Source organism: Oncorhynchus kisutch, linkage group LG3 (assembly GCF_002021735.2).
Source record: "Oncorhynchus kisutch isolate 150728-3 linkage group LG3, Okis_V2, whole genome shotgun sequence".
In the NCBI taxonomy this organism is placed as follows: domain Eukaryota; kingdom Metazoa; phylum Chordata; class Actinopteri; order Salmoniformes; family Salmonidae; genus Oncorhynchus; species Oncorhynchus kisutch.
The window spans coordinates 39,453,774-39,470,362 of record NC_034176.2 but is presented as its reverse complement, the minus strand read 5'-3'; the positions used below and the strand labels follow the sequence as shown (position 1 = coordinate 39,470,362).

The window sequence follows — 16,589 nt, the reverse complement described above, 5'->3', positions numbered from 1 at the left end:
ACACACATACACACACACAGTAGAGTTGTAGTCTCTTTCCCTGATGCTTTCCAGAGCAGTATTTCATTGATAAAAATACAGTTCTCTCAAACAAATGATCACACTTCTTCCCTTGCACTGGGCCCCAAGATGAATGGCTGACACACACGCACACTCTCACTCGCACACGCACACGCACACACACACACACACAGAGTCACACTGTGCGGAGCTCGGGGGCCTTCAAAAACAAAGAGCAGATGATGTCACACGTGAGCCACCAATGGGTCCACAGCTGGAAAATAGATTATGTGTGTGTGTGTGTTAAAGAGTTTCAACGCCCACTAAATGTGTTCCAGATGTCCTACTCTCCCCTGCACAGCCCCTAACTCTAACCGACCGCCACACACCCTCACTGGGCCAAATATCTACTGGGGGCCCAGGCTTACATATGTGGCCTACAGAGTACCAGGGTCCCAGACGGCAAGTTCAGATACAGGACTTAAACTTCAGCTTTAGAGACGGGGCCTGGGCTATCCTGGGGGCCCAGGCTTCACGTGTGTTAATGCTGGGCTGACATTAAAACGTGACCCCTGGCCAGGATGGGACAAAACCCTGCCATGATACATTTGCAGCGCATTGCTAATGCCTTCAATCACAGCCGTAGTGTATTATACCATAAGCTGCTGCTGATGCTAGCACTGCCTCCAAAACTAGGGCAGAGAGGAACTGTTCCCCCCCCCCCTCTCCCTCTGAGGCCCACACAGGAGCAACTGGACTGGGGGGAGAGGAGAGGGGGAGAGGGGGGGGGATAGGGGCTGGAATGCGCAAATTACGCCTACCTTACACAGGAACGCCCCTCTTTCTCTCTGTAAGGCCCCTCGTACAGTATACTCCACTGTACACACACACACACAGTCTTACCTCTGAGTATTTCCTCTGCCAGGCCTCCAGTATGGCTGCAGCCTTGTCTTGGTTCCAGTTGATATGGGACACCTCTTCATAGCCCTTCAGGTGCTCAAACATCTGCTTAGGAGTCATCAGCTGGAACATGGTCTGTAATGCCTGGGCACTACAAACACACACACACACAGGACAGAGAGAACATAGGTCAGACACACACACACACACACACACACACAGGACAGAGAGAACATAGGTCAGACACAAACACACACACACACAGGACAGAGAGAACATAGGTCAGACACACACACACACACACACAGGACAGAGAGAACATAGGTCAGATACACACACACAGGCGCCACAACAGTCCACAGTACATCATCTCTCCATAGGATAGTGCCCTGCGGAGACTGTTACTGGCAGAGGGCAGTGGGGAAGATATCCTCCTACATACACAAGTCTGTTAACGATCCCAAAATGCCCAGGTTTTCCAGAAATCCTGGTTGGCAGATCCCAAGGAATCAGGAGGGAATAAGCAGGAAATCAAAGAATCCTCCAACCGGGATTTATGGAAAACACACACACCCACACACACACACACCCACACACACACACACCAACACACACACACACCCATGCCAACTCCCCAGAGGCAATGGAAGCAAAAGGATATTACTATTATGCTACAGTGATCCTGGGCTGACTTTAGCTTGCATTCTGGGTAATGAAAGTGGCAGCAGCTTGTAAAGGTGATGTAGGCAGTAGGCTTGGTGGGTAGTACCACCGTGGGCCGCTCCAGAGAGGCCAGGCAGCTAAATGCTCTGCGAGCAGCAGCGGAGACGACCATGACCGGCGGCAGCCTGAACAGCCCCATGGGAGGAGCAGCTATAGAACACACACTGCAGTAGTGGCCGTGCATACTAATGTGAGCACACACAAGCACACAAACACACACACAGGCCCCTAATGACCCGTCCCTGCCAACCAAGCAAAAACACAACCACAAAAACAAACAACGCGCTCTACTCAGTGTGTGTGTGTGTGTGTGTGTGTGTGTGTGTGTGTGTGTGTGTGTGTGTGTGTGTGTGTGTGTGTGTGTGTGTGTGTGTGTGTGTGTGTGTGTGTGTGTGTTCAGAGTAAAGAAACCCAGCGTAAGCCAACTTTAAACTGCACTTTAATTAGACAACCTCCAGCGCATTTGTAGATTCACAAATAAATGTCCAGTCTTCTCCAAACCCTGCCGGGCAGAAAGTGCTTACTGTGCATTCTGACCTACAAGGATACCACTCAAATGGCACCCTATGTGGTGCACTACCTTTAGAAACAGAGCCCTACACGCCCTGGTCGAAAGTTAGTGCACTGTTGTGGGAACAGGGTACCACTTGGGCTGCAGGCTAAATGTTACATGGAGAGAGCACTTTGGTTATGTACACATTTATGTACCCTGGGCCCTCAGACAGCCTACCGTGTGCTAGTGTGTATGTGTGTGTGTGTGTGTGTGTGTGTGTGTGTGTGTGTGTGTGTGTGTGTGTGTGTGTGTGTGTGTGTGTGTGTGTGTGTGTGTGTGTGTGTGTGTTGCAGTGTCGTAAATCTTGCAGTCATTAGCAGATTCCAGTGAAATCTAAGAACTCCAGCTGTTCCTGCTCAAGTCTGGCTGTGCTGCCTGGACACTAGATAGTTACTACACACACACACACACACACACTCACAGAGAGACTCTATCGCACAAAGACCCTACTCACACACACTGCCCAATAGATAGAAAGCCTGCACACTCCACCCAACTACCCAAACATTCATCTCTCTCTCTCTCCCTCTCTCTTGCTCTCTCCCTCTCTCTTCCTCTCTCTCTCTCTCTCTCTCTCTCTCTCTCTCCCCCTCTCTCTTGCTCTCTGCCTCTCTCTTGCTCTCTCTTTCCCTCTCTCTTGCTCTCTCTCTCTTCCTCTCTCTCTCTCTTTCTCTTTAGCTCTCGCGCTCTCTTACCTGAGTAGTGGTCCAGTGCCATTCTTGGTGGTCCCCCCTACAATCAGCTCTTCCTGCCAGTGCATGTACTTCCTGGAGAGGCCATGGCATCCGCCAGTCAGGACGCGAGCCACGTCAAAGGGCTGCAACACAACAACATGGGTATGTGTCTGCATGGGTGTGTGCACATATGGTATGGATGCATGTGTACATGTACTGTACATGGATATATATATGTGTGTGTGTGTGTGTACCTTGGTGGTGTTCTTGTTGGGAGCCGTGAGGGGACAGTCGGGGTCTTGGGGGTTGAGACAGGGTCGGTCCATGTAGCCGTGTCCCACGTCAGCCTTCTCCAGCATCTCCTCCCAGCTGTCCACCTGGAACTTCAGAGTCCGCAGCTCCGTCAGGAACTCCTTGGGGTCAAAGTTGGTCCACTGCAGAGGGGGCTTTCCACTGCGGAGGGGGAGGGACACACACCAGAGTGATCAGAATGACCAGATCATACACACACACACACACACACACACATAGCTAGGCTAGATGAGTTCGTTCCTCACTGCCCTCTCTCTTCTCCCCATCAGCATCAGCATTAACTCTCTCTCTCTCTGGTTCAGATCACATTGTATGTGTTTAACCAGGCTCGGGTCAGTTTCCGGACCTCCCAACCCAACCCATAGTAAAAACCTTTTTTATTGCCGGGGGTAGCAAGGGAAACACACAGAGAGAGAGAGAGAGAGAGAGAGAGAGAGAGAGAGAGAGAGAGAGAGAGAGAGAGAGAGAGAGTGAGAGAGAGAGAGAGATCTGCTGAATATTACTGTAGTGGGGAACTATTAGACACTGAAGGGCCAGACAATGGTGTGAGGCCCCGAGCTGGAGAGAAACAAATGCCAGCGATGTGCCTGCCAGATACAGCGACACAGCCCAATGTTTCGGGTCGGTTTAATCCAGTTGCATGTCTGTGTTGGGTGTCTATTAGTTGGGGTTGTGTGTTGGGGTTGTGTGTTGTTGTGTCTGTCAATAGTCGTGGTTTCCAGATCTACAGGCTGTGATGTGGGTACAATGACGTGTGTTTGTTTTGTGTGTGTGTGTGTGGTGTGTATACTATGTACTCACGGGAGGTAGAACATTCCAGACTGGAGCTTGGCTCCCTCCCAGAAACAGTCCAGGGGCGTGATGATGAGACAGGGGTGCAGCTTCTCAATAATCTGACAGGGGACAGCAGGCACCGTGTTACCGCTGACGCTCCAATCACTACATTATAACTAGAGGTCGACCGATTATGATTTTTCAGCGCCGATACCGATGCCGATTATTGGAGGGCAAAAAAAAAAAGCCAGTACCGATTAATCGGCCGATTTATAAAATTAAATAAATGTGTTTGTAATAATGACAATTACAACAATACTGAATTAACACTTATTTTAACTTAATATAATACATCAATACAATCAATTTAGCCTCAAGTAGAGAATGAAACATGTTCAATTTGGTTTAAATAATGCAAAAGCAAAGTGTTGGAGAAGAACGTAAAAGTGCAATATGTGCCATGTAAGAAAGCTAACGTTTCAGTTCCTTGCTCAGAACATGAGAACATATGAAAGCCGGTGGTTCCTTTTAACATGAGTCTTCAATATTCCCAGGTAAGACGTTTTAGTTTTATTTTAGGACTATTATAGTCCTAAAGGACTATAGGACTATTTCCCTCTATACCATTTGTATTTCATTAACCTTTGACTATTGGATGTTCTTATAGGCACTTTAGTATTGCCAGTGTAACAGTATAGCCTCCCGTCCCTCTCCTCGCTCCTCCCTGGGCTCGAACCAGCAACACAAAGACAACAGCCACCACATCGAAGCAGCGTTACCCATGCAGAGCAAGGGAAACAACCCCCTCAAGGCTCAGAGCGAGTGAAGATTGAAACGCTATTAGCGCACGCTAACTAGCCAGCCATTTAACTTCAGTCACACCAGCCTCATCTCGGGAGTTGATAGGTTTGAAGTCATAAACAGCGCAATGCTTGACGCACAACGAAGAGCTGCTGGCAAAACGCACGAAAGTGCTGTTTGAATGAATATTTACGCGCCTGCTTCTGCCTACCACAGCTCACTCAGTCAGATACTTAGATACTTGTACGTTTGTATGCTCAGTCAGATTATATGCAACGCAGGACATGCTAGATAATATCTAGTAATATCATCCACCATGGGTAGTTAACTAGTGATTATGATTGATTGTTTTTTATAAGATAAGTTTCATGCTAGCTAGCAACTTACCTTGGCTTACTGCATTTGCGTAACAGGCAGTCTCCTTGTGGAGTGCAACGAGAGAGAGGCAGGTCGTTATTGCGTTGGACTAGTTAACTGTAAGGTTGAAAGATTGGATCCCCCGAGCTGACAAGGTGAAAATCTGTCGTTCTGCCCCTGAACGAGGCAGTTAACCCAATGTTCCTAGGCCGTCATTGAAAATAAGAATGTGTTCTTAACTGACTTGTCTAGTTAAATAAAGATTAAATAAAGGTGTAAAAAAAAACGCAAATCGGTGTCCAAAAATAACGATTTCCGATTGTTATGAAAACTTGAACTCTAATTGTAACCTCACGTTATAGTAACCTCACATTACAGTAACATCACATTATAGTAACATCACATTATTCATTCTGAATGGTCTGACAGGGGACAGCAGGCACCGTGTTACCACTGATGCTCTACCACTATGACCCACGCTCTAACCCTCTGTATACGAGGCAGTGTTTTGTGTAGAAAGAGAGAGACAAACTCATGCTTACCTGGTCCATAAAATGAGCTTCGGTAACAAGTTCTCCTGATTTGTAGCATAAATGTTCCAATTTCCATTGTCTGAAAAGACAAAATATAATTTACCACAGCAGGTTCAGACCGATCGAAAACATAATTTGTTTGAACGTGTGTGTGTGTGTGGTGTGTGTGTGTGTCACCTGTTAAAGAGGTAAACGTGCACTCGGCTGGCCCTGATAGCTGAATCCAGGTGCTGTTGCAGCGCCTCCACAGTGAGCACGTTAGCGCCCTCCTGCCGCGGCGTCTGGATCATCAGCTGGGGACTGAACATGGCCTCCTCGCCCATCTTCTGACGCGTGTACTTCAGTTCCTGATTCACCCTGCCGCCCACTGCACACCAGAGGAGACACACACACACACACACACACACACACACACACACGTTCAGTCTGATATTATATGACATACACATCTTCCCGAACCTGGTTGGATTTCGAACACGTATATTCCACTTTCTGTAACAACGGATACAATCAAACGGATTCATGTATCAATCCTCCTGAAAGAGCAGTAAGGCATGTGATGACCTTGTCAGCCCCGCCACACTAATCGCTGTTACCGAAACCTGTCCTAATTGACTTAGAATGTCAGTACAGTGTCATAAAAGGCCAGTCTCGGCCTCAGCGTTTGGCTCCCCAGCCCTACAGTGGTAAGAAAGGAGGGAGACACTCCTCCCTCCCTCCCTCCCTCTCTCACTTTGTGGCATGGTGAGGCTAAGCCCTGTGCGTGAGCTCCCAGCCCCTCCAGCTACAAAAGCAGCCTTATGGTAGGGCTGTGGCGGTCTTGGAATGTGAGGTTAAGGTAACTGGCCGGGCCAATGTAACACGGTCACCGAGGTAACCGTTTAGGGGGGGGGGGGTCAAAAAAGGGACGTCATAATTCTGTTTGTACACTTGTTTACATGGATATGCTTCTAAATAAAACCGATTTGAAACAAGCCATTACACTTCGTTATTACCATGGCATTTCGTTATTATTACTCAGGTCATTACTTATAAATATTCATCAACAAATGAAGAAATGCCAGGTTGGATAAAATCTGTTACATTTTCAAAGTCAAAATACAAAGAAATGCCAACTTTGTCCTTGACTGTTGGCTTTTCTACGTACATATTTTTAAAATCCAAATCCTATTTTGACGCACAAACGATTCAAACGAAGTCCGATGGTTTTTCTCCCACTTTTCCCGAAATATTTGCGTAACGTCATAAACCGTGCTGCTGCGGCCATTCGATGGCACTGGCACTGACATGTTTTCTTCAAAGAGAGGACGCCGTAACGAGAGATATAATGTAACCCGAGCTATCGAAAATATGAAATCGTGACAGGAGTGTTTGATTCTCATTAAAGATATGGAGTCCAGACAGGCTACTTTAGGAAACTTTCTGAACGGACGTATAGACCAATAGAGAGAATCAGCCAGCTCTCACATGCACGTCAAAGCAGCCGCCAATCAAAACCACCAGCGTGTCAGACACAGGAGCAAACATTTCTCCTTTCCTTAAAACGTATAAGAAAATCTAGGCCTACCTTACACTCTTAGAAAAAAGGGTGCTATCTAGAACCTAAAATGGTTCTTCGGCTGTCCCAATGGGAGAACACTTTGAAGAAGTGTGGTTCCAAGTAGAACCTTTTTAGGTTCCATGTAGGACTCTTTCCACAAAGGATTCTACATGGAAGCCAAAAAGGTTCTCCGTGGAACCAAAAAGAGTTCTTCCTGGAACCAAAAAGGGTTCTCCTATGGGGACAGCCGAAGAACCTTTTTGGAAACGTTTTTTTTAAGAGTGTAGGCTTTCCGAAAGTAGGCTATAAGATAATGAATTGACAAGGAAAGTACGAAGGGGACAGCTTCGCTATCGCATGACGGTGAAATTGACAATCATTCAAATCAAAACCAATACACGCAACATGCCCATAGCCTATTTATCAGCTATGCTGATTATCGAGGGGGAGAGTGTTGGAAAGATTTTTCAAATACTGTGATGAACTATTATAATTTGAATGGATGTAAAAAAAAAAAAAAAATATATATATATATATATATATATATATATATATATATATATAAACATTACTTTTTTGACTTACTGTGCGAGGTGAACAAACATTTTCTACCTCCCAAGCCCTCCAATCCTGCTGGCCACTCCCTCAGTCTCTACCTCCCAAGCCCTCCAATCCTGCTGGCCATTCCCTCAGTCTCTACCTCCCAAGCCCTCCAGCCCTGCTGGACACTCCCTCAGTCTCTACCTCACAAAGCCCTCCAGCCCTGCTGGCCCACTCCCTCAGTCTCTACCTCCCAAGCCCTCCAATCCTGCTGGCCACTCCCTCAGTCTCTACCTCACAAAGCCCTCCAGCCCTGCTGGACACTCCCTCAGTCTCTACCTCACAAAGCCCTCCAGCCCTGATGGCCCACTCCCTCATTCTCTACCTCCCATAGCCCTCCAACACGGCTGGCCACTCCCTCAGTTCTAGTCTCTACCTCCCAAAATCCTTGAAACCTGCTGGCCACTGTCTCAGTCTCTACCTCCCATACCCCTCCAATCCTGCTGGCCACTGCCTCAGTCTCTCCCTCCCAAAACCCTCCAATCCTGCTGGCCACTGCCTCAGTCTCTACCTCCCAAAACCCTCCAATCCTGCTGGCCACTGCCTCAGTCTCTCCCTCCCAAAACCCTCCAATCCTGCTGGCCACTGCCTCAGTCTCTACCTCCCAAAACCCTCCAATCCTGCTGGCCACTGCCTCAGTCTCTCCCTCCCAAAGCCCTCCAATCCTGCTGGCCACAGCCTCAGTCTCTACCTCAAAAACCCTCCAATCCTGCTGGCCACTGCATCAGTCTCTCCCTCCCAAAACCCTCCAATCCTGCTGGCCACTGCCTCAGTCTCTCCCTCCCAAAACCCTCCAATCCTGCTGGCCACTGCCTCAGTCTCTCCCTCCCAAAACCCTCCAATCCTGCTGGCCACTGCCTCAGTCTCTATCTCCCAAAACCCTCCAATCCTGCTGGCCACTGCCTCAGTCTCTCCCTCCCAAAACCCTCAAATCCTGCTGGCCACTGCCTCAGTCTCTCCCTCCCAAAACACTCCAATCCTGCTGGCCACTGCCTCAGTCTACCTCCCAAAACCCTCCAATCCTGCTGGCCACTGCCTCAGTCTCTACCTCAAAAACCCTCCAATCCTGCTGGCCACTGCATCAGTCTCTCCCTCCCAAAACCCTCCAATCCTGCTGGCCACTGCCTCAGTCTCTCCCTCCCAAAACCCTCCAATCCTGCTGGCCACTGCCTCAGTCTCTCCCTCCCAAAACCCTCCAATCCTGCTGGCCACTGCCTCAGTATCTCCCTCCCAAAACCCTCCAATCCTGCTGGCCACTGCCTCAGTCTCTCCCTCCCAGAACACTCCAATCCTGCTGGCCACTGCCTCAGTCTCTCCCTCCCAAAACCCTCCAATCCTGCTGGCCACTGCCTCAGTCTCTCCCTCCCAAAACTCTCCAATCCTGCTGTCCACTGCCTCAGTCTACCTCCCAAAACCCTCCAATCCTGCTGGCCACTGCCTCGGTCTCTCCCTCCCAAAACCCTCCAATCCTGCTGGCCACTGCCTCAGTCTCTACCTCCCAAAACCCTCCAATCCTGCTGGCCACTGCCTCAGTCTCTCCCTCCCAAAACCCTCCAATCCTGCTGGCCACAGCCTGAGTCTCTACCTCAAAAACCCTCCAATCCTGCTGGCCACTGCATCAGTCTCTCCCTCCCAAAACCCTCCAATCCTGCTGGCCACTGCCTCAGTCTCTCCCTCCCAAAACCCTCCAATCCTGCTGGCCACTGCCTCAGTCTCTCCCTCCCAAAACCCTCCAATCCTGCTGGCCACTGCCTCAGTATCTCCCTCCCAAAACCCTCCAATCCTGCTGGCCACTGCCTCAGTCTCTCCCTCCCAGAACACTCCAATCCTGCTGGCCACTGCCTCAGTCTCTCCCTCCCAAAACCCTCCAATCCTGCTGGCCACTGCCTCAGTCTCTCCCTCCCAAAACCCTCCAATCCTGCTGGCCACTGCCTCAGTCTCTCCCTCCCAAAACCCTCCAATCCTGCTGGCCACTGCCTCAGTCTCTCCCTCCCAGAACCCTCCAATCCTGCTGGCCACTGCCTCACTCAGACATGCTGAAACATCCACTGAAAGCTTCAAGAAAACGCTAATCAATTATTTTGGGGAATTTTTCCCCTTTAGGATGAGGCATCATTGCCTCCATCTCTGCCTCATCGGGTGTCATTTTCTGTTCATTTCCCAATGACTCGACATGTTGAACTGCCACCGTTTGTCGATACGCAGCAGGTGATCTGCCGTGCACGGCCGAGGTTCGCGTTGATCTGCCGTGCACGGCCGAGGTTCGCGTTGATCTGCCGTGCACGGCCGAGGTTCGCATTGACCTGCCGTGCACGGCCGAGGTTCGCGTTGACCTGCCGTGCACGGCCGAGGTTCGCGTTGATCTGCCTTGTCCTTATAACCTGTTTAAAGACATAATCCGTATTTGATGAAACTGACACATCTGTTTGGGACAACAAAGAAGGTTCTTCAACAAACACTGTTATTTTCCCCTCGGACATCATTTCTGGACCCTCCTCTCCTCCGTTTCATCAACGCAACCAAAACAATAACAAAGGCTGAGCTGGTGAGGTTGACACACAGAGCATTTCTACTCTACTGAGTCATCGCCACAGACCATCTCTGCTCGCCACTGACCATCTCTGCTCGCCACAGACCATCTCTGCTCGCCACAGACCATCTCTGCTCGCCACAGACCATCTCTGCTCGCCACAGACCATCTCTGCTCGCCACTGACAATCTCTGCTCGCCACTGACCATCTCTGCTCGCCACAGACCATCTCTGCTCACCACAGACCATCTCTGCTCGCCACTGACCATCTCTGCTCGCCACAGACCATCTCTGCTCACCACAGACCATCTCTGCTCACCACTGACCATTGTCAGACTAACATGACGCAGAATGTCAAGACAGGTCACTATTCCAACAGCCATGTCACATCGTTGCCTATCACACACAGACACACACACACGCACGCACGCAAGCGCGCGCACGCAAGGCTCTGTGAGAGAACCCGAGCTGAAAAATCTGTTTGAAAATCTGTTATGTTTTATATGCTCTAATTCGATTGCTCGACTACAATTCATGAAACAGGAAACAGGCATAGGCGGAATATTTTCAGCCTATTGTAATCGTATTACAGTCGAACATCAGCATGCTATTCGGTCCAGGGCCAGACCACCCAAGCAGATCAGAGAGCAATGTGGAGGGAGGGGGCCATGTCTGTGCGTATTAGGGAAACGCACTTGATTCCCCCCCCGACCCAAACACAGCGCTCCCATCCGATCCGGGTCGAGTGCGTGTTTAGAATCGACATCATTAATAGCAGGCCTGAGTTAACCAGAGACGGACAGAAACATGCTTTCTCCTGCTCTCGCCGCTCCCCCACATCTACCACGACCCACACACACAGGCCAGCATGGAACTGATTTACAACTCATGGAACTGTGTGTGTGTGTCCTGTCCAAAAACAGCCCCCTAGACCGTAGGCACTAGTGTAGAGCTTAGAGGATTTGATGGGTGTAAAGCTATGTGTTACACCTCTCTACCTTTCCCTCTGAATTTCCTCCATATTGCTTGCGCCTATCCAGTCCTCTCAGAGTCTGCTTTAGGGTGTAGGGTGTAGGGTGTAGGGGGCTAATGGGGTTATTTCTGGACGGGACAAGGCCAATGTCACGAGAGTCAATGTCACTACACACAACAATGTGCCACGCTACACTATACTCGAGGACACACAGAGCATGTACAAGCTTTCAAAGTGCACTAACAAGCCTGGCTAGCACTTGACAATGTTCTTATTACCATGTAATGATTTGTGTGGGTACTGTGTAAGTATCGTGATATACTCACGGTTATACTGCCCTTTCAACAGTAACCTTAGTCCTAAGTGCAGTACAACAACAAACAACTGCAGTACTTGTTACACCACTCTTGAATTATGATACAGTTATAAGGACAAGTCAAGTGTTGCTTCAGTCTGCTAGGAGTCTCAGAAAGGATGAGAACAAACTGACCAATCAGAATGGTGCAGAGGAAAAACACTCCTCGTCCAATGTTCTGAACACATTCCAAGCCCACCCAATCTTCTGGAGTTTACAATGACGACTTGAGGGTAGGACAGAGAAGAGGAATGCAAAGAGACACAAACATGTACGCGCATACACGAATACTCTCTCTCTCTCTTCCTCCCTCTCTCACTCTTCCTCTCTCTCCCTCTCCTTCTGTCCCCCTCTCTCTACAGGAAACAGCGCATTACGACCTCAGGCTTGGAGAATTCCACACTTCACGAGGTTACAGCGTTTTGGGGTCAACACTCGCCTAGCCTCAGGGTGAAATTAACACCCCAGCTGGACCAAGAATGTGTGTGTGTGTGCGCGCAGGAGCGTGCTCACTCGTGTGTCTGCGTGTGCATGCTAGTACAAGTGTGTGTGTGTGTGTGTGTGTGTGTGCGCGCAGGAGCGTGCTCACTCGTGTGTCTGCGTGTGCATGCTAGTACAAGTATGTGTGCGTGCGTGCGTGTGTGTGTGTGCATGCGTGTGCATGCTAGCACAAGTATGTGTGTGTGTGTGTGTGTGTGTGTGTGTGTGTGTGTGTGTGTGTGTGTGTGTGTGTGTGTGTGTGTGTGTGTGTGTGTGTGTGTGTGTGTGTGTGTGTGTGTGTGTGTGTGTGTGTGTGCGTGCATGCTAGTACAAGTATGTGTGTGTGTGTAGGGTTGCAAAGCTACCGGTAGTTTGTCAAAGTTACCGGAATCTTCAGTAATTGGTAAATAACAGGAAATCTATGGCAATCTATCGTAACTTTGGTCAATTATATTTGGAAAAACATTTTCATTCATATATAGTATTCATTTTTTATATCTGTGTCCATATTGTCAGTGAGTTTCTAGTAGATAGACCGTATGGTTCAAGAGGAACTAGCCTAAATAATTAATGAATTCATTTCAAAAGCATCAACTAAACAATGGCATTATGTTCAATTAACTCTCCAACTCTTCCAACTACTGACTTTTTTCACATCTGCCTCCAGTTTGACGCCAAAACAAACCGACATAGTAAAATAAATAAAGGATATTTCATGCTGAAACCCTCATATTAAACACCAACGATATTCACTCATTTGGTTGATATTTAGGAGCTTCTCATTCTATATGTTTAGAAAGAAATAAACATCTCATTTAATCATTTAATATGTTTCACGTGACACAGATGGCCAAGGATAATTACAGACACCTGCACAAATCTGAAGCACCCAAAGGGGCCATTAGATGTCTTGTGATAGACGACATAAAATCCTTGAAAGATACCAACATTTCTGGCAAAGTTTCCAGTAACTTACCCTCCCTTTGCAACCCTATGCGTGTATGCAGCTGTGTTTCATCAATGACGCACATCTTATGTGCTCTCAGGAGACGTGGTTGACCTTCGTCCTCATTCATATCACCAAGGTGTCTCCGTTCTACCCAAACGTTTCTCCGAAACAGGCCCAGTCCCTCTCAGGTAGCCTGCTGCCTATTCCTTTCCACCACAACTACTCCGCAGTGTGATCTCAGCAATACACAGGCCTCTTTCTTGAATTCTCCCTCTCGTTTTAGGGGCTTTTTACCCATTGATCGTCTCTTTCTCAAAACCAAACAGAAATTGAAATGATTGCATAATTGTGGCATCGAGCACTGCCCGCCCCGGGTGAAATAGATTGTGATTTACGACACTGTGCTGACTGAACCAGAGTAGAGCCACCAGATACGGTTTAAACCCCAGTCAATCAGTCAGTCAGTCAGTCAGTCAGTCAATCAGTCAGTCAGTCATCTCGAAGAGAGCGGTGCTGCAGGTGAAGCTAACCCCGTCACCAGACGAATCTCAATAGACAAAACAGCACACATCCGCTAATTCCAACGCAACGAGGTAATGTGTGTGTGTGTTTGTGTGTGTATGTGTGTGTGTGTGTGTCACTGTGTTCGCGCCTTCAGTGAGGGCATTTAGTTTGTTGTATAACATTAACCCCTGGTGTGTGTGTGTGTGTCCCGTCCTATTCTCAAACTGGGGGGAGAGAAGAAACCCAGAGAAGGGGAGAGGAGAGGGGGACAGAGTGGGTAAAAGGGAGGAGAAGTGGATTCTAAGGAACTGACATCACACCCCACCCCTCCCCTTCTCCCCTTCTTTTCCACCTCTCTTACCTCGGAGGTCTTGTCTCTCTCTCTCCCTCTCTCTCCATTCAAGCAGGACACTGGCTTCTGATTGGCTTGTCTCATGGAGGCTGCATGGGGCTCAATACAATAGGCCTGCCCCCCTCGTGCCCCCTCACCCCTGCCCACCCCTCCAACCCACACTACAACATAAGAACAACCCCTTCAAAACTCAAACCCATATCCTGACATCACAGCAGCCGGAGTGGTTGGGGGGGAGGGGGTTAAGGCTGGAAGTAGGGTGGCAGAGTGTGTGTGTGGGTGGGAGGGTGCGTGTTTGCAGGGGGGTGGGGGGGCAGGATTAGCTGGATTAGGGCTCTCTCAGCCAAACCCCCTGTAGTGACATGGAAGTCTCTAGAACCAGGTCACCTCACTGCCACCGACCCACCAGCGACCCTGACACACCAACAGCCCCATACCCTCCAGATCATCGTCTGTAGCCCATCTGTCTGTCTGTCTCTCTCCCGGTTTCTCCCTGTCTCTCTCCCTGTCTCTCTCCATGTCTGTCTCCCTGTCTCTCTCCCTGTCTGTCTGTCTGTCTCCCTGTTTCTCTCCTGGTTTCTCCCTGTCTCTCTCCCTGTCTGTCTGTGTCTCTCCCGGTTTCTCCCTGTCTGTCTGTCTGTCTCTCTCTCTCCCTGTCTCTCCCCCTGTCTGTCTGTCTGTCTGTCTGCCTGTCCGTCCGTCCGTCCGTCTGTCTCTCTCCCGGTTTCTCCCTGTCTGTCTGTCTCTCGGTTTCTCCCTGTCTCTCTCCCTGTCTGTCTGTCTCTCTCCCGGTTTCTCCCTGTCTCTCCCCCTGTCTGTCTCTCTCTTCCTGTTTCTGCCTGTCTGTCTATCATATTACCTTGCTCTGTCTATCTCAGCAGTTCCCAACTTTATCAACTCTGGGGACCACCAAATCACCATCTTAAGCTCTTGAGGACCCCCCATTCGCGGAGTCTCAGAATTCTTTGGACATAAAATATCTCTGTGGTAAAATGTTGTCAATTCTGTTTGTCTCTCTGTCTCTCTTCTTCTCTCTGTCTGTCTATCTGTCTCTCTTCTTCTCTCTGTTTGTCTATCTGTCTCTTCTTCTCTCTGTCTGTCTATCTGTCTCTCTTCTTCTCTCTGTTTGTCTATCTGTCTTTCTTCTTCTCTCTGTTTGTCTATCTGTCTCTCTTCTTCTCTTTGTTTGTCTATCTGTCTCTCTTCTTCTCTCTGTTTGTCTATCTGTCTCTCTTCTTCTCTCTGTTTGTCTATCTGTCTCTCTTCTTCTCTCTGTTTGTCTATCTGTCTCTCTTCTTCTCTTTGTTTGTCTATCTGGCTCTCTTCCTCTCTGTCTCTCTTCCTCTCTGTCTCTCTTCCTCTCTCTCTCTGTCTCGCTTCCTCTCTTGCTGTCTGTCTCTCTTCCTCTCTGTCTGTCTGCCTGTCTGTCTATCTGTCTCTCTTCCTCTCTCTCTGTCTGTCTATCTGTATCTCTTCCTCTCTTGCTGTCTGTCTATCTGTCTCTCTTCTTCTCTTTGTTTGTCTATCTGTCTCTTTTCCTCTCTCTCTGTCTCTCTTCCTCTCTCTCTGTCTGTCAATCTGTCTCTCTTCCTCTCTCTCTGTCTGTCAATCTGTCTCTCTTCCCCTCTCTCTGTCTGTCAATCTGTCTCTCTTTCTCTCTCTCTGTCTGTCAATCTGTCTCTCTTCCCCTCTCTCTGTCTGTCTTGCCAAAGCAAGTGAAGCAGACTCTCTTCCTCTCTCTCTGTCTGTCAATCTGTCTCTCTTCCCCTCTCTCTGTCTGTCAATCTGTCTCTCTTCCCCTCTCTCTGTCTGTCTATCTGTCTCTCTTCCCCTCTCTCTGTCTGTCTATCTGTCTCTCTTCCCCGCTCTCTGTCTGTCTTGCCAAAGCAAGTGAAGCAGACTCTCCTCCTCTCTCTCTGTCTATCTGACTCTCTTCCTCTCTGTCTATCTGTCTCTCTGTCTGTCTGTCTATCTGTCTGTCTTTCTCGCTCCTTGTCTGTCTATCTGTCTCTCTCACTATTTTACTTTTTCTTTCCCACACGTTTGTCATCCGACAGACTCCCACCTGATGCTGCTGTCAATCAACCAGGAAGTATTTGATCCTTACAGGACACGGGTCAGAGTTCAACTGTCCCATAAACTCACCCTCCAGCCTTCCCTCATACCCACTCCAACCGCACCTCACCCTCCAGCCTTCCCTTATACCCTGTCCCATCAACTCACCCTCCAGCCTTCCCTCATACCCACTCCAACCGCACCTCACCCTCCAGCCTTCCCTTATACCCTGTCCCATCAACTCACCCTCCAGCCTTCCCTCATACCCACTCCAACCGCACCTCACCCTCCAGCCTTCCCTCATACCCACTCCAACCGCACCTCACCCTCCAGCCTTCCCTTATAGCCAGTCCCACCTTACCTCACCCACCAGCCTTCCCTCATACCCAGTCACACCTAACCTCACCCTCCAGCCTTCCCTCATACCCAGTCACACCTAACCTCACCCTCCAGCCTTCCCTCATACCCAGTCCAATTTCACCTCACATCACCCTCCACAGTCTTCCCTCATACCCAGTTCCACCTCACCTCACCCTCCAGCCTTTCCTTAACACCCAGTCCAACCTCACCATCCAGTCTTCTCATCTCACCTCACCCTTCAGTCTTCCCTCATACCCAGTTACA

The 16,589-nt window shown here is 49.1% G+C and overlaps 1 protein-coding gene across 1 annotated transcript in view; it reads right to left on the bottom strand.

Moving 5' to 3' along the window:
• The window catches only part of ptch1 (patched 1), a 70,045-nt gene that overhangs the window by 39,884 nt on the left and 13,572 nt on the right, over positions 1-16,589 (bottom strand). The window contains 6 exon segments of the mRNA XM_031805886.1: positions 904-1,051; positions 2,872-2,993; positions 3,105-3,303; positions 3,964-4,055; positions 5,637-5,706; positions 5,805-5,994. Of these exon segments, the coding sequence (XP_031661746.1) occupies positions 904-1,051; positions 2,872-2,993; positions 3,105-3,303; positions 3,964-4,055; positions 5,637-5,706; positions 5,805-5,994 (821 nt within the window).